This window comes from Phaethon lepturus, unplaced genomic scaffold (genome assembly GCF_000687285.1).
Source record: "Phaethon lepturus isolate BGI_N335 unplaced genomic scaffold, ASM68728v1 scaffold50717, whole genome shotgun sequence".
Taxonomy (NCBI): Eukaryota; Metazoa; Chordata; class Aves; order Phaethontiformes; family Phaethontidae; genus Phaethon; species Phaethon lepturus.
This window is the reverse complement of record NW_010553549.1, coordinates 614-25,500: the sequence shown is the minus strand read 5'-3', so window position 1 is coordinate 25,500 and position 24,887 is coordinate 614. Positions and strand designations below refer to the sequence as shown.

The following is a 24,887-nucleotide window of genomic DNA, read 5'->3' as shown; positions in this document are numbered from 1 at the left end:
AATTACATTTACTTTATTTAATATTACATGCATTTTAGACACTGATTCATATTGTTTATTTGCACAAGTAGTCATTCTCAATGTACAAGTAATAACCATTGCTCTTACAGTGGAATTCAGTAGCATGCACTGCAAACACTCGTGTGCAAAGTTATTGTTTTCAGTTAGAAAATTTTAAGGTCATGATTTCTAAATTAATATTATACATAGAGTTTAATTTTGGTTTTATGCAGACATTGCATAGTTGATCATTAGCTTCTCAAGAAAGACTGGACTTGTGGTACCGGTATTGTTGAAGCAGATCAAGTGACAGTAGCAAACAAGAAGATTTGAAGAAGAGGCATAACTTTCAGGGTTGAAAGGTCAGCAAGTACAGCCTACGATAAAGAAAAAGGCTTGTTAAACTTGACATTTGAATCAAATTTCTTGAAAGCAAGTCAGTAAGTCAGAAAAAGATTCAAACATTAACTACAATTCTAACAATAATTAGATTCAGACGGGGCTAGAAACAAATTATGCTGTTTTACATTATTGCCTTATGGTATTATTTTTCAGTCTAACATTTCAAAGAAAAAGCATATGTTTACGTATATAAACCAAGTAACTTTATTTTAGCCTTTAGCCTTACTTCAAATATACATGGCATCATGGGTGAATAAGGGGTCTAACATTTCAACTTGCTTCTAAAAATAATTGGGAATTAAGAATCCTTATCCTGTGGCTTGGCTAGTACTTGTGAAGTAAGTCCAATGTACTGACTCAAATAGTCAATGTCTTCTCATGAAAGTATGTTTAAAAAAAAAAAAAAGACATCACAAGCTCTCAAAGCTGAAAAAAAAATACATTACCAGATTTTTGAAAAAGAAAAAAAATTCTAACAAATTATTAGATATAAACAATAACCTTCATCTGAATAACCTCATTTTCTTCATTTCCCATTACAGTACTCTCAGTGAAATTTCAGATTCAATATCAACAAAAGTAATTTTGTTAAATCTTTGTAATATCAAAAACCACAGAAGCAACTACATTTAAAATGTACTGAGAAAAAAGGTACAAACCTCTATAATATTTTAAAAGCCATATATCTCACAAACATAGATTATATATTAAATTAGAAAAAAACCATAATTGTACAAAATAATTTGTTAACACTGCATTTCTGTAGCAAATATACTCTTTTATTTCCTTTTACTCCAGAAAAGCAGTGATATGTACTACATGTTCACAATTTCCTTAGTTTTTTATCTAAGGTAAGAATTTGCACTATGTACCACATGCCACGCGAAGCTTAAGTTACTCTTGTTGGCAAAGCATCAGAAACTATTTCAATCTCCTCTAACTGAAACTTATCCTTACTTCAGCTGCAGCCAGTGATGTCACCTCCATCAGGTTGACTGCTCGGAAAGCAAACACAGCAGCTGCCAGGACTGAAAGAAAATGCCCAATATTTAAGTTGCTGACCTGTTAATTAGTGGTTAGAATTAATCTTGATGTAAAATACCAATTCTCACTCCCTTAGAGTAACTACTTAGATTCTGAAGAATAATACACAATGGATGGCTGTGTTTGAGTTTCTTTGGCCACTCTTTAAAATGGATAGGAAAAAAATATTCTTTCAGAAAAGTCTGAGTGAAAATGCTTCAGTTTAAGATGACTAGCTTTTAATTAAAAGGGACAAGATGATTTACAATTAGGTAATTTCTAAGCCAGTAAATTGAATTTATTTAAATAGCAATATTTCAGTTGTGACTATTATATAGCATTAAAAAAAAGTTCATTTATTTTGTACTATCTTATATAATTATATCTCTCTGCATAGCTGTCTTATGGAACAAATGGAACCAAAACCTTTTCTCTTCTATTCACCTAATTCAAATTTGAAAACTGACCCAACTGAAGATGCACGTTGTCTTTAGAACTCCCATCTTAAACCTTGCATAAATCTTAGGACATTATTTCCTTTATTAAAAAAATAAGTACAAAACTTTCAAAGTCCCTTAAAAGATGGGAATTCAAAAGAAGAAATCCAGCAAAATCAGGGGAACCAGAGGAACTGAACTCAGTTGCTGTAAGTACTGAAGAAGTACTTGCCATAAACGAGTAACATGAATCTTGCATTTTGTGAAAGGTGATGAACTCATTTATTGTTACCACTGAAGCTGGGAGAACGTCCTATGTTCTGCTCAGAAAGCATGTAGGATTTTTGGAGTGCTATCATAAAAAATTTACCTCGCACATTTTTGTTAAGAGATGCAGTATTTATGCAATTCTAGTTTTCTAAAAGTTATACTCTTTGACTTGTATGTAATCTGCTTTCAGCATTCAAAGAGCAACTATTTTCTTCTTGTCACAAAATAACATTGAAGCTAACACGTATTTGCCTTACATCCACCTGGACTTAACACGCTTTGTAAAAATAATTCTATTACCAGCAAGAATTTCTAGAGAGTTGTATCCCAGGATCCTGTCCCACAGAAGCAAGAGCTGATCTGTAGCTAAATAACCAGAAAATGCTCGTACCATCCATTTAAATGAAATTCGTAGCCTGCAAACAAATGATAAACAACAGTTACTATATTTCTGTCTCCCATAATTATCAGACAGATCCTCTATAAATTGAAAGTATTTAATTATTCTTCTGCATTTCTCTTCCAGGAAGAACCACCATTTTCTCTTGCTGCATTAATAATCAATATTTTCCTTTGCAACAGCCATCAGAAAACTATTTAGCATCTCACTGGACAAAGTACTAATATCATTAAAATATGCTGACCAAACAATCACATTGGAGGGATCCTCAGCTATTATCACCCCCAATGTTTCATCCCTTCTGCTGTTGTGCTATTATGACGGACACCAATTATAACAGCAAGATTTTCAGGTTCTATTGCACTTGGTGCCATGAGTACACTATAGAATGACAGCCTCTTGCTCTCTCTCCCCTTCCAGTAGCTTCTGCTTTAACTAACATATCTCTGTCTTCTGTCCCCTAGGAAATAAATCACTTAGTTCCATCAGATCTGACACGAATAACTGCAACTTAGCTGAATAGTGCAGCATTTCTCACAGAACAAGTCTCCTCTCTTTTTCATAGAGCATGCAGAAGAAATGCCCAAAGCACATATACGCAGACTAGACAAAGGACTCCAACTTCAAGGAAAAATGGCACATGGATGTTTGCACTTTTGAATAATTTCCCCATACATTTTAAATTAAAATACTGCAGAACAGCATTTTCAGAACAATGAATATGCGACATTTGTAGCAAGTCAGAAAAAAGTACTTACGGCTGAGCCCCGATTTCTCGAAGGTGATAAAAGAGCTGGGGCAGATGGGTTTGTAGAAGAGTCTCAAACAGCAAACACAATGATACAATGCCCTAATGAAACAAGATCATATCCTGAATACTAACACTCATCCTGTCAAATCTGAGAAAACAGTATCAGCATGTAAGTATGCATGAATTTCTAATTCAAGCAATAAAACAGTATTAATGATAAAATATACAGCTCAGGTAAGCAGGGCACAAGCTGCTCTAATGCCTTCAGTCACTAAAGCCTTGCTTCTACAATTCTATGTATGTATTAGCAACATAATATGTTGTGATAGTCCCTTTCAGCTCTAAGTTACTTATGCTATTTGCATGTCGGGGTCTAAGTACTTAGTGCGTTATTATAATATGACCTACTTGAAATATTTCCATTTTGATGAAATAGACCTCAGTTGCACTAAAAAACAGAGGATGTGAGAAATAGTATCTCTCTGATAACTAAAACCAAACATCAATGCGGATAAATACAAAAAGGTTAAATGTAAACACATTGTAAAATTTCTTTTAAAAATTACCATGAAAATGAATACATTCCTGTCTGACCCGTTTCCCTGCTGTTAGTGACTGAAAGCACAACGCACAGCCTTGAAATGGTACATCAAAGAAAGGATTTTTTTTTTTTTAAACCAGGAAATGTTTTCAAAAAGTAATATAACTATTCAGCACTTTATGAAGGAGAAAAAATAAATATATTTACTATGTTTTAGTCTTCAAAAATAGAAAATAAGCCAATTTCTACAATTGTCTTACATTCAAGAAAGCTGGTCCTGGTCATAAACATAACCAAATTATTTAAATTCATCTAGTAGTGCTAAAAAGCATGTGCTGTCACACAAAGACACTTGAGTTAAAGAAACAGACATTAACTTGATACCACTGAAGTAATATCTGTGTATATGACTATATTTTAGTCTCTCTACCCCAGAAAATACTTAAGTGTGCACTTACATGCGATTAATTAAAATGAAAGTGAGTATGCATTTATGTGACTTCTTGAATTGAGAAACCTATTACATAAAAGACTTGACTCTCAAAAAACAACCCACACCCTCATAAAGTGAGAACTGCATTATTTTAAAGTACAGGATATTCTATAGCAAAGACTGATTTTGACATAGACAACAAAAATATCCAAACTGGAGTTACCCAATAATTTTTCCAAGCTTACCTGAAGTATTTTATTATATTTAAAAGGATATATTTCAATCACATAGGAAATCATGCCACTATATATTATTGTTCCATAGTAAACAGAATATAAAGTGAGTGGGTTTTAATTCCTAATGAACTTACAGAGGGATGAGAAGAGATGGAATGGAGTCTGAAGAAAAAACGCACATACATCTCACGGAATATCTGATACAATTTGGAAGGTTCATGGTACAGAAAACAAAGTGGAGCAACTGAAAGGATAAAAGAATCATAATTGACTCAACAGTGTAACCTGCTAAAAGAGTTCAATGATTAAGTGCATGAAGTATGAGGAGAAAACAAGTAATTTATAGCAGCACAGTTTATCAAAACAATACTAAACCAATTATTTACAAAGACATAATTTATAGTAGAGTATCACTTGATGTAAAAAATTAAGAAAGGGAGTACAATACATTCTAGGTAATAGTTCTATCTATTTCAAGAACCTAAACTAATTAGAACCTGCTTACTACAGTGCTGGCTTCTGAAGAATAAGAAATATGCTTTAAGGATAGCTTCTCTGGGCTGTAGGGCAATGGTACGCTGTAGAGTGCAAGTTTTTGATTCAACTGTCTATAACTTCCAAAGTGCCCTTGGGGTAGTGACAATCTCGAAATTGGTTCTCCATTTGTAAGACTGGAATAAATTTACTGCTTGAAGATGGGTGTTGTGAAAATGAAACTATTAAAAAAAATAGCTTTTGATTGCCACAATAACATCACGTAAGTATGACAGACTGATAGAGAAAACCGTGGACATTTGGTAGTCTACAGTTTAGAAGTCTTTTAGTATATCTGATTCAAAGCAAGAGTTGCCTACATTTGTAAAGCAGCAGTTTTCAAACTTTTTTCAATCAGTCCCTTTTCTCTTTTTGTAAAAGTCTAGCATATAGTTAAGTCTATTGTATGTATATAGTGCATAAACATAACCAGTTCCCTCTGATTGCTACTCCATTCATTCAATGCATGTTTCACAGACAGTTGTTCTATACACATTTCTGTAAACCGCCTTTTTGTCTGTCCACTCATCACAACTACTACTTCATTTTACAGGTGAATTCATTATGGATGACAGTTTACATTTCAACACACTCATAGTGTCTACCTCCATATTCACCTTCCCTTCCAGTTTTATTTACACAAAGCTAGGGATATGGATATATTTGTCTGCATACACATGCATATAGATATATATACATTTATATATATACACGGGTGTATACAGATGTGAATTAATTTTGAGATATATATATATATATGAAAAACCAGAGAAGGTGGCTTAATAGAAAAACAGTGGTGTATGCATATGAGAGGGGGGTTGCTAAGCTAGGGTGAGATGTTCACAGAAATGTGTATTCACGTTGGGGTAAGAAAAGCAGAGGGTGTCACTAGTGTATATGTTTTTAATGATTGAAGATGGAGGTGGAAGACTCAGTAGCGTGCATATTTAAAAGCCAGGAAGGTAACAGAAGTGTGCCTGACAGTTGGCACCCTATGACTGTATGCATGCCAACATGCAAAAGTGTGTAGGATTTATGTAAGGCTCCAGATACTTCCTCCTATAGCAGCATGGAATACACAGGATGCTCTGCTTGGTCCAAGCTACCATACCCACAGCTGCAGTTACACTACTGTGTTTCTGCTGCCTTGCTTTTCAGCCTCCCTTCACACAACCAGCATATTCTGAGCCCTTGCAAAGAGAGAGGACAGGATAGGAGGAAGGGAAGAAGCTCACACCCAGTTTGAGAAACGCTGTTCTCAAGGGCAGAGTCAAATCCAAACATTTCGAAAAGTAGTTTCACACAGAAAACATGAAAGCCTCCTAGTGAGTACCTAAGTAAGAGTTTGTAACTAAGCTGTTCATTACTTCAAAGACTTAAGATTCCCTACTCAGGTTCAAATTTACATTTTGTATTTAAATTGCCTGATTTTAATGATCATGTGATCATTAAACTTTATTATTAGCAAAACGTAGCATTTTAAGTATAATCTTAATATCTGCTTGCCCTGTGATGTCACAAACACCGTTGATAAATCAAAGAAAAAAACCTGGAAAGCTGTAACAAATAGTATCACGTTGTTGGAGTCCCCCTGTACTAGCTGCTTGCTTTTGTCTGAGACCTCAGGACATTTTTCTGCTCTTTTCCTAGAAATCTTGTTGATATTTCAGCTTTCTGCTGTGCAGTAAAGTAGCAACCATTCTATTATTTAATGCTTCTTTAACACCTGTTCTAGACAAATGGATACAGCAACAGGCCTTTCACATAATTCATGCTTTTAAGAACACTTTTCACAAGTAACTTGGTCTACCCAGAGGAGAAACACAAGAAAAGAGCACTCTGTCAACAAACTTTATCCCTCTAATCATATACATTAAGATGTATAGCTCAGCTACTAGGTCTCAAGGAAGGAACTCCCATACAGGAGTGAGCTGTATAACTATAACTAGCTATAACTAAATAGAAACAGCCTGGAATTTTTAAAATTACATAGAAGTCTCCATACACAAAGAAACAGAATACACAAGTTTAAAAGTTGCAGAAAAGTACATACAGCTTTAAGCTGCAATATTTTATTATAAAAAGCAATCCTGAGGTTTTAAGAGTTTATGAGTGTCACACTTACCATACATAGAAAAGCCGTGAAAAGGAATTACACCTACAAAACAAAAATATTTATTTTTTTGTTCTTTTACATTTCTTTTTACCCATGTAAAAAGATGTATTTACCCCCAAGTTTCTAAATTGTATTCTGCCTACAGTAGGAATAAAATATTTCCTTGTTATGGCACCTGCAGTGTTAGGTCTCAATCTTGTAAATATTTAAGTACAGGAATTTTATTGCTTACTTCAGTACAAGCAACTATGTGCTTAAACACATGCTATAGCTCCTACAATGCCAAATAAAGCTCCATTTCCATGAATTTATTACATATAAGCTTTGCTGAAATCAGAACCTAATTTCAGATGAATGACAACCCGTAAGTGTCATGCACTGACAAGGAGGGAGCAGGAAAAAGGAGGCCAAGACCTCCGGTAATTCATGTAGTACTCAGATAAAACGTTTAGAGGACTTGGCAGTTGTATCATGACAGTCCTCTCCTCCATTCCAGCTGATCTTAGCTCCCATTCATTAATTTTCATATAGGACTGGTAAGAGGGAGCTGCTTTGGCAAAAGGTCATAAGGACAACGCTTCATGGCTACGAAGCTGCAAAGAATTGCAGAGGCAAAAATGGAAGAAGGGGGAACAAAAGTATGAGCTACAATTGACAGTACTGGAATACAGAAGACATAAAAGACAAGGTCAGAGACACATATTTAAGATTGGCCTCAAAAGCAGGAGCAAAGAGCTTGAACCAGGGAAAGGATTCAATAGACAGGGATTGAAGTGGTCAAAAGAAGAGCTGAAAAAAAGAATTTTAATAACTGAAATAAGAACAACAGCAATGATATTAACTTAAAATTATATAGATTAGTTATGTCTGAATTTTTAAAATGAACACAAACTTTGAAAGGAAAAGACTTTAAGGTGTGGTTTGTTGCGTACTGAAAAGCTGGAGGTCAGACAGTTTCAGCATGTACCGTTCAGATCCTCTAAAGTGGTGATACAAGACTGGAATACAAGCTGCTGCACCAGAACTTGTTTTCCTGCTCCTTCCCACACACGTAGACAAACTCCGTATGTGACTACAAATACCAGGCTGAATGTGGTTTTGGAGTAGCTTCAGTCCAGCTTTTTCCTTTAAATTGATGAATTTCACAGAATAACAGTGAAGCATAATTTGTAACAGAAAAAAGTTATCGTGTATTTGAGGGAAAAAAATCCTGTATGTTTCCAATCTACCACTAGAGGAGGCAATAGTATAATTCTTACCGTTTGGAGGATAGAAAACAGCATATTCTTCCATTCCGAGTTTTCCTGTGAATCATCAAACCACAATTAAAATGTGATTAAACTATTAAAAGGTGTAAAGATTTAAATTAAAAAGGTAGATTCTAAGTTACAGTTATAAAAATCATAACTAATTACAGTATTGACAATTTGATATTGTCTAAAACAGGCAAGCAATGCAGGAGGACAGGTATGGTTTCAGACATAAAACTAAAATGCAGCACCAATAAGGGAGGATGACTAACAGCAAAGAGGAGGAAGATTTCAGCAATGCTATCCCATAGAGATTTTATTTGGTTGTGTCTTATGAGCTCTAAAGGTGTTTGCTGCAGACCTTGAAGACAGTGAAGCTCTATGAGGGGATAAGATTAGGGGGATAAGGCTGCCATGCTGTGGCAGACTGACCTGTGAACAGGAAAGGCATTTAAAAAGGTATAAGAACAGATAAAAAAATATTCAAGGCTTCATTAAGCCTGCAACAGAGAGGAAGATGGATGGTATGGTTTTGATATAACAAAAAAATATTTAAGTAATCTGTTGGATACAAAAGATTACCTAAGACAATCACTGATAGTATAGACTGCCTATATAACTTTTTATCTTCCCTGCAAAATGAACATGTTATATTAGTTATCCGTATTTTAACTATAGCACTTAATAATTTAAAATCCACTATTAAAATTATTAACAATTTATTTAGAAATATAAAAGTGTTTCTAAGCATATTAAGCAACTAATTAAAAACTGTAATTAATTTAGTTTTTAAATGGGAAAATTCAACTAGAAAACATAATTACTTATATGAAAAATCATAGAATATTCAGAGATCCTTTAGATCTCTATGTTTTGTTCACTCTATACAGGAGAATTTAGCACAGGGAACTTTTGTCAGGTTCAAGGAACCTGGACTTAGATACTTTCCTGTAGCATGAATTGACTGAACTAAATTCAAAATTACCCTTTGAAGCTCTTGCCTACTACCCCATGAAAATAAAATCCAGTATTTTCCAACTACATAAATCAGTTGTTTCATTAAACTAAAAAACATTTTTTACTTTTCCTTCCAATAGTTTGTTTGCTGTGCAGCCAGGAATTGTAATCTGGAAGGAGAGTATTTTTAGCATAAAGCACATCTCTTGGAAAATTAGCCAAAAATAGGACCTACAAGCCTTTTTGCAGAGATTTAGATTTCAGCAACTTCATTGCCCAGATTTGTCTAGGAATAAATAGGATGTTCCCCATAGCTGTGTCTCTGGGCTGCCATGGCTCTGTGCCTGAAGCAACACCTGGGATCCCACTGCTGTTCTGCTCTCAGGTGAGCCCTTTCCTCATTTCAAGAAGTAGGCAAAGAAAACTCCCTAATTCAGTTAGAGAGAGAGAGAAAGGACCTACAAAGCAATAAAGGAGGAATAAAAAAATTAGAAAACCAACATTGCCTCCAGTGACATAACAAGCAGCAAGAGGAAAACTGTCAGCAGAGGTCCTGTTCAAAAAAAGTACTTGGGATGAGGATCACATTTGGCTAAATACACTGGCACAAGGGACTAAGGAAGAAAATGGGAATGCAGAAGGTAAAGGTACATGGGAAAAAAAAGTGATTGGATTGCTGAATGATTCAAGAAGGAAGACAAAATGAGGAACCTCTGGGTAAAGCCAAGGCAGGTGAGGATTTAAGAAGAAAGGAAATTTAGTCCAGAGATATGGCATTAGAAGTTGGCCGAGAAGGCAAGTGGACTGAATCAATGAATTTAAGACTCACATGAGAACTTAACCCAAAGAAAATCCAAAGCTAACATTCTGGAGGATGCCATGCTTTGGGGAAAAAAAATAAAAAAATAAAAAAAAAAAAATCAGTGTAGGTCTGCTTGGTAGAGCTCTACTATCCCAGCCCTTCAAACAGAGCCCACAATTCTTCAGCAACGTCTTCTTCTCACATCTACAAATATCTGCAAAACGCACTGTTTTGGGAAGATAACATCCTACCACCACTTCCAGTTGCTAAATTTATTGAAGTTTGCAGAGGACAGCACTGTGTATCTAAATTTCTAGCTCTGATGAAGACAGATGTTGTCAATATTTTACCATATTGTCATAGTTGTGTGTTTAATTTATTTTGGTGAAACACTGGAGAATTATATACAGAAAACTACAGTAAAAGAACAACATTGCATCTGGCCTTCATGTGATCAGCTTCTAAACTGTCCTAATAGAACCTCTGCAGATGTCAACTGGATACATGAAGTTTTTATTAACGTTCCTTTAAATGTAGTCTACTAGGTGTAATGAACATAAAGCAAATTCACATACTGTATTACTGCAGCAGTCAACAAAAGTCTATACAATCTTGTTTAAAACAACTCCTTTTACCTCGTATGTATGATTTGGGTGGGGTGGCACTGCTATAAGTAAAGTGCTCCAATACAGATGTATCTCGGGAAAAACAAAGTAATACCTGTAGAAAAGACAGCACATAAAAATCAGCTGACTTACTGAATCAACATAGCAATGTCAAACAAAATATTTAAGGATCTGCCTTAATTAGCATCTATTAGATGCTATTGAATAGAGCTAATAAGGTTGAAAGCTCTTGACCAACTTAACTTACTTTCCTGTTCCAAGTTCCAGGCTCGCTTTGAACTTTCTATTATTTTACCTTCACATTTATTTGTTGTCAGTAAAACATCTACATTCTCCAACACTCCTCTTTGCCTCTCATCATGGGTTTATCCCCTTCTGTCACATCATTAGTGATTGTGCGTGCAGCTGGCTGCTTTGATGTCTATTAGATTATTTTTCTATTCAGTTACTATGATCTTGGGGAAGTCCTCTTAAGCGAATAAGCAAATGAAACATTTACATTTTCACATGTGTGCAGTTCCTGAAGATTGATTCTTACATTGGCTTTCGTTCCGAGGAGCTTTACAGAATGCTTGCACAATATTCAGCTCTTTCAGAAAACACTGATTATAATGTTCATCTCGTATCCATAAATTCTGAAATGCACACTGTATTTTGTAAAATATATTTGGGTTTTTTTTGTTTAGGTAAATGAAAAAATTCCAGTATTCACAGTGATTGAGTATAAAATTAAATAGTAAAGGCATTCCTAAAAAAATGAACAATAAAGAATCTCATCCTGCAAGCAGGTGTAAAAAATGTAATATTTAGTATCGTACTTTATAATTTTCATGTTTATGAAAAATATACACAAAACTTTCATGAAAGACTGCACTATCAAACATGTACACAAGAGGGCAGAAGTAAGACAGACTTCAACTTAGTGTTGACTTTTGTATACCTTAAACCCTCTCTGCTCTTGCAGGTTTTAAGAGTTTGTTTGTTTATTTGTTTGTTTAAAATGTAGCCAAAGTATAAAAGATGGAAATGTTTTAGATGGTCTTTCATTACATAATTTATTGTGAATACAAATGAATGGACTTTTCCTTCAACTAATTATTGCAAACATTTTCCAGGTATCAGCATTTGTCAAAAGGAAACATGCAAACCCAAAACACTGTGACATCTAAACATCATTGCTTTTTTTATTTTTTATGGAAAGCAGATCATATTTTGAGACTTCTTCCTCTTTTGAACCTCAAAACTATTTCTCAGATACAAACATCTTTTAAAAAAATAAAGTTTCTTTATCTCAAGCCATTTAAGCTAAATATTATTTTTGCACAATACACAATCATTTTCATAGCTGCCAAAATAGAGCTGACAATAACGATACACAGGCAAATGTAATTCTCTGTATATGTTAACTGAGGTGAAAGAAAAAGAAACTAATCCAAAAAGGACATAAGTTATGTTCTCTCATCAGGGAAAGAATGTAACCTTAATTTGAGGTCCCCTTTTTTAGGAATACAGTGTCCAGTACCAGTATCTGGAAGTCTTTAAATTAAGACTATGCATCTTTATAAGAGATAGACTCTAGCTCAAACATAAATTACGACTATACCTAAGAGCTGCCGGGTGAGGTTCTTTGCATGTATTCATTATGCAGGATGTAAGACTACAGTATTCAAATTGAACCTCTGGCCTGAAATAATGAATTTACAAATTTATTAATTCATGTATTATTTTTCTCGTTCACACAAATGATAATGCTAAAGAAAACGATGACACAATTTTTTGTACTTTTTAAGTACAGAAATGTTTGGCAAAGTATTGAATATTTATAATCAAAATGGAAAAGAAAGCCACTGAATTGAAAGAACTGAGAAAAAAACAAAGCCAAAGCTATTGTAAAAAAAGAAATTACTATATTAAAAGTAATTGTATTCTATTTCAATAGTTACAAAGAAGTAATAAAAACATGTAAACTTTGAGATAATGAAAGCAAAGATATTAAATGAAATAAATTACATCGTTTCACAGTGTACTTCCCAAAAAGGATTGCATGCTATGAAGAAGTACCAATAATCTAGCCAAATATCCTCATTGTTATTTTATGCCCAAATTTTCTGGTTTTGATGAATGTTTTGTCTGTTAAGTAATACATAGACAAATGCCCCACTCTGCTCAGACTCATAAAACTTAGAGGCAGTAACTAGTCATGAAAAAAAAACCATGAACCTCGTGCAAACATAAAAATAATTTCTGTGGTTTAAAGTAACATTTTCATTACCTACTTTACTTAGCCAATATTTAATTCCAGTTCTCATATGAAATCAATAAATAATATTCTGTATCAGAGTGTAGAATTTTTCCAGGGACCATAGAACAAAATCATTTGGCAGCATTTTCAAATTAGGTTGGAAGAGAATATTATCAAGGAAAATGGACAACTTTCTTCTAGAAAAGAGTCTGAAAAATACCACAAAGTACCAAACAAAACTAGAGCAAATATTAATTGGAAGTTTGATACATTCTTTGCCTCAAAGCCTTGCAGTAGAACTAGCAACTTAATTTTTCAAAGATTTTTTATGACTCTCCTTCAAATTACCAAGTATAGTTTAGTCCTTTTTATGATTTTTATTCTGTAATAATTCTTTTAGTTAATAGAGATATATGGAAAATTAAAATATTCAACTGCGCTATATATTGAGAATGATGAACAATATCTCTTTCTGATGGTCTTAAACCAAAAAATTATACTGTATACTAGTTCATACTCCTTCATAGATTATAATCCTGTGTCTACTGGAACGGTCAGTTAATGACTAATTAATATGCCTTAGTAGTCTACATAATGAATGAAGCAGAAATAAGAATGAGGCTTTCACATCCCATGATGAAGAGATAATGTTATAATAAAGACGACCATCTTGACCCTTAAATCAAGAAAGACTTCTACGTATAAGTATTTTAGTGAATAAATATAAAAGTTTGAATTGTCATTATGTAGTCACTTTTCAAATTTTAATTCAGCAATAATTCAGATACAGATCTTAATATTGTAACTATTTTTAAGTAAAAAAAGGCTATAATTTCATGAGGTTTTAATTTTAAGTGTTAATGTTTAAATGCTTATTATGCTAAACTACTATATGTAGACAGGATTGAACAGTATGCTTAAATACGTATATTTTTATATCTATATTCACTAAGTCACATTAAGGAGAGTTTCTTGCTTAGTTAAATTACTAGCAGTTTTACATATTGCCATCAAAGAAGAAATCATTTAGTTTCACATTGCTTTAGAAGAAAAAATTAAGCAAGTCTAACCTAACAGATGTGACTAATGAAACTGAAAGCACTGTGGAAATGGTAAGTTTGCTGCATGACATTTATGTTGACACTGCAATCAACTACACATTAGGAAATTCGTAAATGTAATCTCCTTCTATTTAAGGGCATTTGACAGGCAGCAATGAAGATAATTCTTTGTAAATTAGCTGGGTTCCCCATTGCTAGAAGCAGCTTTGGAATGGGAGCAATCCTAAAAGTAACCATGCTACTACCTTATTCAGAATCAATGTCTTCAATTAAAAAAATATGTCAATACAATATATTTTATGCTTATTACAGTAGATCACTGTAAAGCAGTATTATTATTATTTTTTAAACTGGAACCCTGAATATACTTCTCAAGACTAAATTTCTCTGTATGTCACAGCTGTTAATCATTTTATTATTGCAAAGCTGGAAAGGGGAAGAATATGGCTGACTATTTTCTGGCTTACTGCATTGGAAAGACATTGTGTAGGGTCCTTCAGAGTAGGAGTTTTAGAAGTCTGTCCTGCGTAATCTGTTTAAGTGTACAAGACTGTTATTCATAAGGGAAAGTATATGTAATCCAGCAAACAGATGCATCTGTCTACGGTCCCACTGTACTCTGCCTACACATGAAACACAAAGGCAGTTCTTACTGAAAAGACGATATAGTCCCACAGGAGTATACTTTCTAGCTTTTCTAAGAAAAAAAAAAGTTACATACCTGATATAAATAATCCTCAAATACAAAATAGTAGTCATCGTTGCTTGCTGTCAGCTTTACATCCTGTAATCAAAAAATACAGCAGTTTGAAGACAGAAAACATCTCTTCTGACTCCCATAGAAGCTAAACTTAACACAGTGGTAGAAGACGCTGTCTCACCATTGAATCATGAAGAGCTGTAGTTAACCATATATTCCACATTTGAAAATTTAAAAGTGTTATATTAACTTGGTGATTAAAGTATTCACTATTGAAACCAAAAATGGAAGCAATTGGACCCCAATGCTTTCTTCCTTGTAAAACTAGTTATTCCTTCAAATAAAGTTACTGTTTTTTTAATGACTCAATGGCTCGACTCAAACAAATGTCTTACACAGGAGCCAACACAGGCACGAGGAGAGAGTTTACAGTAATAAATTCACACTAATTATACTTACACTCCTTAAAACCAAACCATCTCACATTTTCTTTGTTAAAAAATACAAGATATTAGTGTGATGAATATATAAATCACTTAATCACTGTTTAGTGAACTACTTACTTTGTAAATCAGGCTGTCCACCAAAAGGTCGTGCTGAATCACATTTGACTTAAGCTGTTCGTAATACAACATATCCTAAAATTAAAAATATTATCACCATCAGTCTGAGACACAACTTTAACTTATATTTAAACTAGCAAAGCCAATTTTAACAAATTTTTAAAAAAAGCACGTATTCAGCTGAAAAGCCCACTGCAAAATTTATGAAGTTTTCTATCACTGTTTATTCTAGTTTAACCCTAAGAAATTAGGCAGAAATTTGAGACATTATAAAATGACCTCCCCTTTAGATAATTAATAAAATGAGAATGAAGGAACTAGTTCAAACTAAATATCCCTATCTTCCAACCTTAGTTCTCTCTACACCTAAAACCTTTGCAATGCTTAAAATCATTAAGCTTTTTTGTTACCCTCTATTTTCATACACTTCTCCACCAACAGGTTCTGTCATATCTTCTAGCATTAGTGAGTTGCTGTAAATATTTGATGTTTATGTAATATGAATCTCTAAATAGTTTAAATTTGTGAAAAGATTAAGTGATAAATATGTAAAAAAACCTGTGAAGAATACAAAGAACTCAGACCTTTTTTTAAACTCCAGTTACTTCCTGAATGTCTACAGAAGGGTGAAACAATGGGGAAGAATTAGAACCACCACTTCTCTGCTTTTGCTTATTCTATCCCTTTCTTCTTAGAAAGAGCTTGCAAAGGAAAAAAAGAATTAAATATCTCACTATCATCATGTAATTCCTAAATCCCTAAATACTTCTCTGCCATTATGCCTATAATTGAGTAACAGTTTCAGATTGAATAACACAGTCTCAGATGGATTTTGAAACAATTCATAAACTAAATCAGCAGTCCCAAAGCTCCTTCCCACTTCAGAAAACTATTTTGATTTCAATGTGTCTCTATGGACACCACACAAATACTTGTATATTCCAAGCTTTACATAAAATTTACTGCTGATTTGCAGTTTACTCTGATGATTTACTCTTCGTAAAAAGCGTAAGTCTGGAGTAAGTATTTAAAGAACAAATAGGAAATAAGATGAAATTTTGAGAGGGAGAGAATGGAAAAAAAAATTAAGATAAGGCTAGGGAACATTGTAACTGTTCTTTGTATTAATCCAAAACTGAGAAGCAGTGAAGAGTATACACTTAGAAACTATTAGAATTAATAGATTATTAAACTGTTAAGTTGAAATGAGGACAAAAGCTGTATTTATTAAGTACTGGTAACTACCACAGGGGAAATATTTACATTTTTCTTTCTGAGAAATAAAAAAGGAGGTATAAATACTACACTATTTCTTTACAAAGGATCAGTCATAAATACTTACTAAATGTAAATTATTTGCAGTATGAATGTAGCATTCTGTTCCTAAAAGCTACAGAGAACTACTCTAATATTCAAGTCACAATTTTGAGCATAAATACTGTAGTCTAATTAAGCATAACACTGCCAAATGAATAATGTCTAAAGGTTTTTTTGCCATCTAAAATGACTGCATCTATTAGAACAGAAGGAGCTAATACAAAAAACCAAACAAACTTCTTTTTCATGCTAAGCAGACTGCATGATTAACTGTTTCTGTTGTACACGTATTTCTGCATAAGAAATAGTACAATGAAAGCCATGGCTACAAGGGTACTAGATAATGCAACTACTAATCTCCTGTAACTTGAGAAAGGGATTCTAATAACCTCATGGTTGCCTGTTATCACTTCCTAGTATTTAGTTCTCTAGAACTGCCTTGAACAATTGCAAAAGGCTGTCTGAAAGCGGGAGATGAAAGCTGTATGAAGGAAGAGAGTAATCTTTTGCTACACATATATAAAGCACACTTTAAATTTATATGCAGAAACAAGTTTTCTTCTTAAAATAGTTTCACCTGAGGTCACACAGTAGCTCCAAGCCACAAGTTAACATTATCTCTAGCCCAGGGTTTTGTGCTAACCTTCTCCTTCCTGAATTAGAAAGCCATTTAATTATGTTTTACATTTGCTTACAAGAGTCCATAGTTTTTCCTGTTATTATTAAAATTATTGTAAAACCACAGCTAAAAAGTAATCACTTAAGTACATGGTCCATTCATCTTAGCAGTCAGAATAACTTGGTGTTAAGTTTAATTACTGCTGATTTATTCACACTTAAAATAGACATAGTGACATGGTATGGAAGGAATTACTTGAATGTATGAAGAACAGATTTCTGTACAAGAAAAAAAAAGATTCATAAATGATGCTCAACTGTACTGACGTAATGAGTTTGGAGTGCTAGTTTCAGTGCAGGTTTTTTTATGGCATCATACTGAATTATGGTTATATTATTAATGTCTTAATTTTTTAATCAGCCTCCTATGACTTAATTCAACTGCATTATTAATTGATACGTAAAGAATCATGTTAATTGTAATTATCCATAAATTACAGTTTATGCCAATAGCCAGTGAACAGTATTCTCCACAGAAGAAAAACAGAAAACTGCTGAAAGAAATTTAAATAGGTTTAACCAGAACAGAGGACTTGATATTTGTTAATCCAGAATGACACATGTATTTAAACCATTTTATAACATTTCTTTTTGTTTTAGCAAAGCAAAAGTGTAGAAACTTTCCATTGCCCACCCTTCAGATTTGTGTACTGATTTTAGAAAACAATCTACTTATTAGAACACAGGGCAAGTACTGTCTGAGTTAGAACAGAGATATGAATTACTTAGCCTTAACCAATAGGATGTACAATTTATGAAATGATATATCCTTCCAAATTTTCCTCCTTAATTTGTTGCAAGCAATTAAAGCAATTTAAAAGGTGGTAAGAATAAGCAACCTGATATTTAGGGCACTGTCTTAAACGCGAGAACAACCGGGCTCAGATTCTTCAGCAACTTGCAGAAACTGAATGCAAGTTCTTTATAATTCAGTTCAATACTTTCCTCAATATGATTTGTAAATGAAAACGGTCACAGTTCATCACCTTTTCTTTTTTCAGAAATCATAGTTTCTCCTTTGCTCTTACAAAAACCCACTAGGCCAGCTTGGTCATTACTCAGAAAATGAAAGACCATTTGCTGTTGCTATTGTAATTTCAGCATGAACTAAAATTTCAAACACAACTCAAAACTCTACCCTGAAAAAATGAATAGCAAATTTACATTGCAAATATTTGCAGAGTAAAACAATACTTAAATATTTTAACAGTTTGATAATTTAGTAAAAAGACAAGAAGTACAAGCGGTCCATCTGAACTAGAACTCATAAGAAAAAGTTTGGGAAACAAACCAGAAAAGGGACCTGTAAGGCAAAAACAATCATAACGAATGCAGGAATAAAGACATTAACTCATTACTTGTCATTCATTTTCTCTTAAATTGTGATTGTTGTGATGCAAAATGAAGTCTGAGCTTGTGAATCATGCCATTTTTTCAGCCACAACTTGACTACAAGAGGATCTTGCCCATGCCTCTTTGTGAGAGAAGAGGTTTGTGATTCATGCTGTATTGATAAATTTATTCCTTATATCTGAATCATAAACAAGACTGGTCACAGATTTACTTTCAAGCCACATGACTCTCTTGCTTGGTGATCAGTTTTTCCTCACACAGTGAGGAATGTTTTTAAGAGCTTCACTCAGGCTTCAAAAAAGATTCAAGTCTCATTTTACTATTTTATTGGCTGCATTTCTTCCTCGAGATGACACAACTGACTACCACCAAGTTTCAGGAGCATCCAAAATGTGGTACGTTTCTTAGCCTAAAATGTTTTCAGTTATAAAGCCAAAATCTTACCATTTTAATCTGATTCAACCTTTTTTTCTGTCTGCCAAGTCCTGATGTAACCTTGATTTGTAAACTTCCTTTTTAAAAATGTGTTGCATTTTTATATAGACTGTAGCTTTTCTCAAAATTATATATATTTTTTTTTTTATACTGCACCTCCAAACATACTCATCTTACCAAGTTGACAAAAAGTACATTTCAGGATTGCAGTGCCCAGCCCTCTTGACCTTACGAAGCCACATACCAAAATTTCCACCCAAAAACTGATATTGTATCCACTTGAGGGCATAAAGAAAAGGGAGCTCTGAAAGTAGCTCATAGGCAAGAGAGAACAGTATCTTTCAGCAGTGCCCAGCAAAGCTAATTTAACCAGAATCTGGTGATTCATCTTCCTTGAAATTAAGGTTTGGTTTACTCAGCAGCCTCTGTGCAGGCAGTCCACCTGTGGCCTGTCAGGAAGCCGCTGACACTGGAGCTGCACTCTCACTGTTGACCTGTCGGCAGCTCATGATTCATTTTTAGGGTACGCTCATTATGTGATTGCACAATCTATACTTGCCTCTCAAATCAAATACAAGAAATGGGTGGGTGAAGCACAGAACTAGGAATATGAAGAAAGAATGACACTGGGGAGTCTAGAAAGGAGATACTAAGATTTGTGGGAAGGGGAAAGGGGATGAAGCCTAAAGAATGGCAGTCAGCATTAAGTAGGTGAACTGGAGATTTTGGAACAGAAGTACCAGAAACAAGTACAGAACAAAAACTAATCAGATTACATAATGATATAATGGACAAAAGATTTAAAGAAAGTTCCTCCTGGCAAATCCTTGAAGAGGATCCAAAGCTTATTCACCTTTTACCAGACACCTGTGAAATCCTTCCCCAGTCAAAGATGATGGCAGCCCGTTACTGCTACTGGCTTCTCTGCTGTTTGAATGGTACTGTGGGTGCCCTACGCTAGTGACCCTAACCTAAAAAAATCCTTCTGGTAAGGCAGAGAGTTACATAATGCTCCATTATTAACTTACCACCTTGTCTATTTATTAAGTTTTTAAACCTAGGAAATTACATTCAGTAAAAGCTGTAGTAAAGCAAAGCATTACTAATTTCTGCATGCTGGAATTTTCAGAATGAAGATTTATTTTCAACCCGTTAACTCAAAAAAATTAGAGGGGAAAAAAAAGCACCTACAAGGTAATGAACAATTTTTATTTCTAAACACTACTTGAATAGCATGCAGTGAATAAACAATAGGGTAACAGACCGAGCAGAAGGAAAAACAAATATTAAACAGATTCTCAGTAAGTGTGTGCCATCCATTTTGTGCAACCAATGAGGCAGACAACCCACAGGAAAAAACTGTGATTGTGTGATTTAAGATCATACGATAAAATATATATATACAGCAAATTGGGCTGTTTGCACAGACAATATTAACTGCAACACTGTTCAGCTCTTAGATGTTTGACTTTGCAGCCTTAAAAATGCTCTTTTAACACAGTTTCTCTAAAGTGTACCATTACAAATGAAAACTAATAAACAATTCATTGCCAGGCAATGTGTTTACACATTTCTAAACAACCCTGCATATAGAGCTTACAGTTTATCATTTTTACGATTGCGATGTTAGATTGCTAGTATCATCCCTTGCTTGTCTGTATATTAGCTTTATACAGAGGCTGAGCTTTACTGCATAAAATGTTCCAAACAACCATATTGGATGCTAATGCACACAACGCTGCCCACACCAAACTCTCATAATGTTTTACATTAAAGAAAGGAAATTCATGGTCCTTGTGAGTTACAGATTCATATAGCTATAAATCTAATATAGCCTAAACTGCAAATCAGAAATATTACAGCAAGAAATCTCTGCAACCACACAATTCAACTCCAGTAGAGAAACAGTACACAAGAGGTAGAGAAAAGAAGTGTTAGATAAATCAATAAAGTCTATATGAAATACAGCAGATCATAAAAAGCTACATGTATGTGTAAACTGCTTTGCTATACTTTACAAAAAATAAAGCAGTGTATTCAGTATATACAAGAAGAATGTCTCAAGAGTGTTAACATTTTGGCAGTAGTTACAGCCTTACTTCTGTGGAACACTAGTAAAGGCAATGCTTAAAATGAACTATAGACATTCAGCTTATAACATAGCTATAGTCACCCATGTGTTATCCTACCTGATCTACGAGCAGTCTGCTAGGTCTCAGTCATAAACCCTGTCCTTTTAGTGCATTTATATTTTTAGTACTCAAAGTCTGTAGAACAACTGTAACTTAGAGCCCAGGATAACAAATACTACTATGCTATGCAAAAATAGTCTTGGAAAATAAGATAAAAGGCTCCAATAGCTATTACATTAGAAGATACAGTTTCAGTTTAGCATGATAGAAAAATATTCATATGCACTTACATCACCAGCTTAGATAATTTTCTCCAACATAGTATATCATGTCCACAGACTTGATAATTTCTGTTCTTTGTGGGGAGAGGGTGCGATTTTTTATTTTGCTATTTTCCAATCCTTTATTTCAAAGTAGTGACAAATTCGCACTCTGCATCACTTCATCCATCCTTACTTAACACTTTTTCTTGGTGTAATTCTTACCATTTTCTAGCCACTTATCCTCATCTTTCTAGAGTTCTTTCAGCATCATCACAAAATATTGTCTCACCAATAATTCCCAGCACACAGTCTACTCAGTTCAGTCTCAAGGCTCTGCACCCTGTAGAATGTCTCCTAAAGGAGAATGTCTACTGCACTGAATCTCAGAATACTGTATGCATATATAGTTTACTTTTCTTCTTCATCTATAGTTGATGAGTATCGTTTGCTAAGTGTGTAGAAAATTATCTCAAGGTAAAATGTTATGTCAACAAGGACATACTAGCTGCCCTAGTTGAATTATCATGTTACACAGTAAAGGCACATACAGAAGCACTTGTGATCAAATAGCTAAAGTACTGTTCTCTAGCTAACTTAACAGTACATTGAGTTAATAACCGCACAGCAGAGACTAACCTCTAGAGAATGCCTAAAATAGTCACACTTCGTGCATAATATAAACACATATTAAAAACAACTATAAACTAGAGTTAACTTTTAAAGGACCTAAAAGTGTGACTGACAAATATATTAATAGATGTAGCTTGTTCCTCTTTAAAAAGGGTAACTGTTGAAAATTGTCCATGTGAATTTCAGGAAATGGATTTTAATAGATCTACTTCCATAACAACTCATGCTTTACATTAACATAAAATTAATTATTTCATCATTTTTCTGATTATTATCTTGACTTTCAGTAATCAAAACAGAATACCTGTCTTTTTTATTCAATTATTTAATCTTCCACATTAAGATAAAAATGCTTTTAGAGCATGCAGCGTTTAAAAGAATATAAACAGACACAATGTAACCAACAACAGTAATTTCACACCTCTAATATTCCTGCTCTCATAAAGAAAAGACTTCTAAAAGTCAAGCTATCCTGATAATTTAAAATAACTTAAATTTAGTGTTGAGCACGGTAAGTAAAATGTATAATATTTCGTTATTATTTCAACAGCTCTTTCTTCTACAGAAAATTCAACCTTTTATTTACTAGAAACAAAACCCTATTTTGTTTTTTCAAAAAGGAATAAACTAAGTAATTCTAATACCAGACCAAATTACTTCAACTCGTTAGGTAAGCTGCCAATGAACAGGATTTACATTTGTTTTTAAGGGCAAGATTTTATGATTGTACCATGTAGTTACCAATCAGAGCCCCTGTATTACAAGAAAATGGCTACATCCTCAAGGGATATGAAATATTGTAAAATTCTTACATTTGTGAGCAAATTTACAAGTATGCATGCTATTTTTCATTGCAATAAAAGCCTTGCATTGAAGCATTCACAATTCTGCAAAGATTTAAATAGGGACTTAAATGTTTACGATATATTAGTTATATAGACTATAGTATGGCTCCGGATACTGCAAAAGATTTCATTGTTGAGGACTTGCGTCAAATATAAAGTGCTATGAAAAACTGCTGCTGTACAAGGGAGTATGAAAACAATTCACATCTTACTAGTTCCTTTTTATGGCTTTTTGATTGTACATTTGTAGAGTATATGCAATTTACAAGATATGTGCATGCATATGACAACAGGTTCAAATAGTCAGGCAAAAGGTATAGCGCATCTTCTCTTTCTAAAACTCAGCAAAGATAAGAGAGGTTCAGTCTTCCTTCCAGGACTTTTTTCTTGTCCGCTTCTGAAAAAGTCAGCACCATATAGGCAAAACTCAGGAGCTAGACAGGTGAATTGAATAGTTTGTTCTACAGTATTTTGCTCATGTACCTGTTAAAAAATTAGGGAAGAGCCTAAAAGACTTCACCACAGCATGGAGTTTTTTTTACAGACATTGACATATTTCTCATAAAATGTTTATCAGTTTCTGTGACAACTCAGTAGAGCATTTCTATTTTGGAAAAAGATCGCTAGAAGATATGTGCTTGCACTTTTGTGTTTTCAACTCATCTTCATCTTTCACTCTCACTTTGCTCCTTACCTCTGGCTGATTAGAAATATTGAGAATGAGGGCCCACAGGTCAGCTCGGAGTGCTGTTGGACATCCCTGACGAACATATTGTTGAGCTGCAGCACTATCTTGCTCTGCTAAAACTGCAAGAAACAAAGCAGGTAATGAATTGATGTAGTTTTAAGAATTCCAAAGTTTATCAAATTATCAAATACTTTAATTTTTAACTTTACAAACTGGTTTACCATGCTGTAAGTATTAGCTAATGGGAAAATATCTAAAAGGTCTGGTTTCCACAATGCAATTGTGAAGTAGTTCCATGGGAAATAAGGCAATTGGTACTAATAAGCAAGGCTGTACTACCTTCTGTCATAAAATAACACTTAGTATGCATCCTCTTAGTATGCATCTATGACTATATCAAGGCTAGTTGTAGCTATTACGCTGGCATCAAGCAGAACAAGCAGCTGTATAGAGCCACAAAAATACTCCTGTTTAGCTATGAGCGGTATCTCAGTTCAAATAGGAGATTGCCACTCATTCTGGTTTTTTTGAGTCTCCCCTATTTTTATGTTAACTATATAAATATCTTCACAGATAACTGTGGGGCAAAAATCTTCCATTTCAGTGTGTACTGTCATGTTCTCTCATTATTGGTATATGTACCCTGGAGGATACTTTCTTTCTCAAAAGATTTTGGTTTTGCTTCGGATTGACATAAAACAAATACTCTACTGTTGACAGGTTTGCTTACATAGGTCATTGTGGTGAAGCTTTATGCTACTCTGTCCCAAGGGCCTCATCCTGAATACAGTACTGTACCTACCTTAGAGCAGATTATCTCATTCCTTACTTAAATCTATAAACTTGAGAGACATGCATCTTTAACTATCCTAATCGGGCAGAAGCGTTGTTTCCCATCAAGGTTATGTGATTAACTGTATGCTCATACCTGAAATGTCTTTCAAAACAGAGAGAAAGTTGAGAGAATATTTCTGTGAGATTATCTAGACATTAGAAAGGTGTTGTACTGGTAGTCATAAGTTTCCAAATCCGTACCCTCTGATTTTTCTGAAGTCTCTCAGAAACAACTAGCTTTTCTAAATCTCACTAAACTCCATACTCACAATATCTGCCCTGACATGACTTAGAAGGATGAGGTTTGGGATTATATATCTATTTAATTGATTCCTCTCTCCTTCCTCTCTTAAATATCGAATAGACCA

At 33.9% G+C, this 24,887-nt stretch overlaps 1 protein-coding gene across 1 annotated transcript; it reads right to left on the bottom strand.

The window, feature by feature from the left end:
* TBC1D19 (TBC1 domain family, member 19) lies at positions 1-23,804 on the bottom strand (the record flags this gene model as incomplete). The annotated part of the gene is made up of 11 exons (XM_010291566.1): positions 1-377; positions 1,360-1,430; positions 2,433-2,548; positions 3,291-3,382; positions 4,628-4,737; positions 7,153-7,185; positions 8,403-8,447; positions 10,788-10,872; positions 14,803-14,865; positions 15,345-15,419; positions 23,692-23,804. Coding segments are annotated over 11 exons (878 nt in total), but the record flags the coding sequence as incomplete, so codon positions are not given.
* Between the last annotated feature and the right edge of the window lie 1,083 nt (positions 23,805-24,887).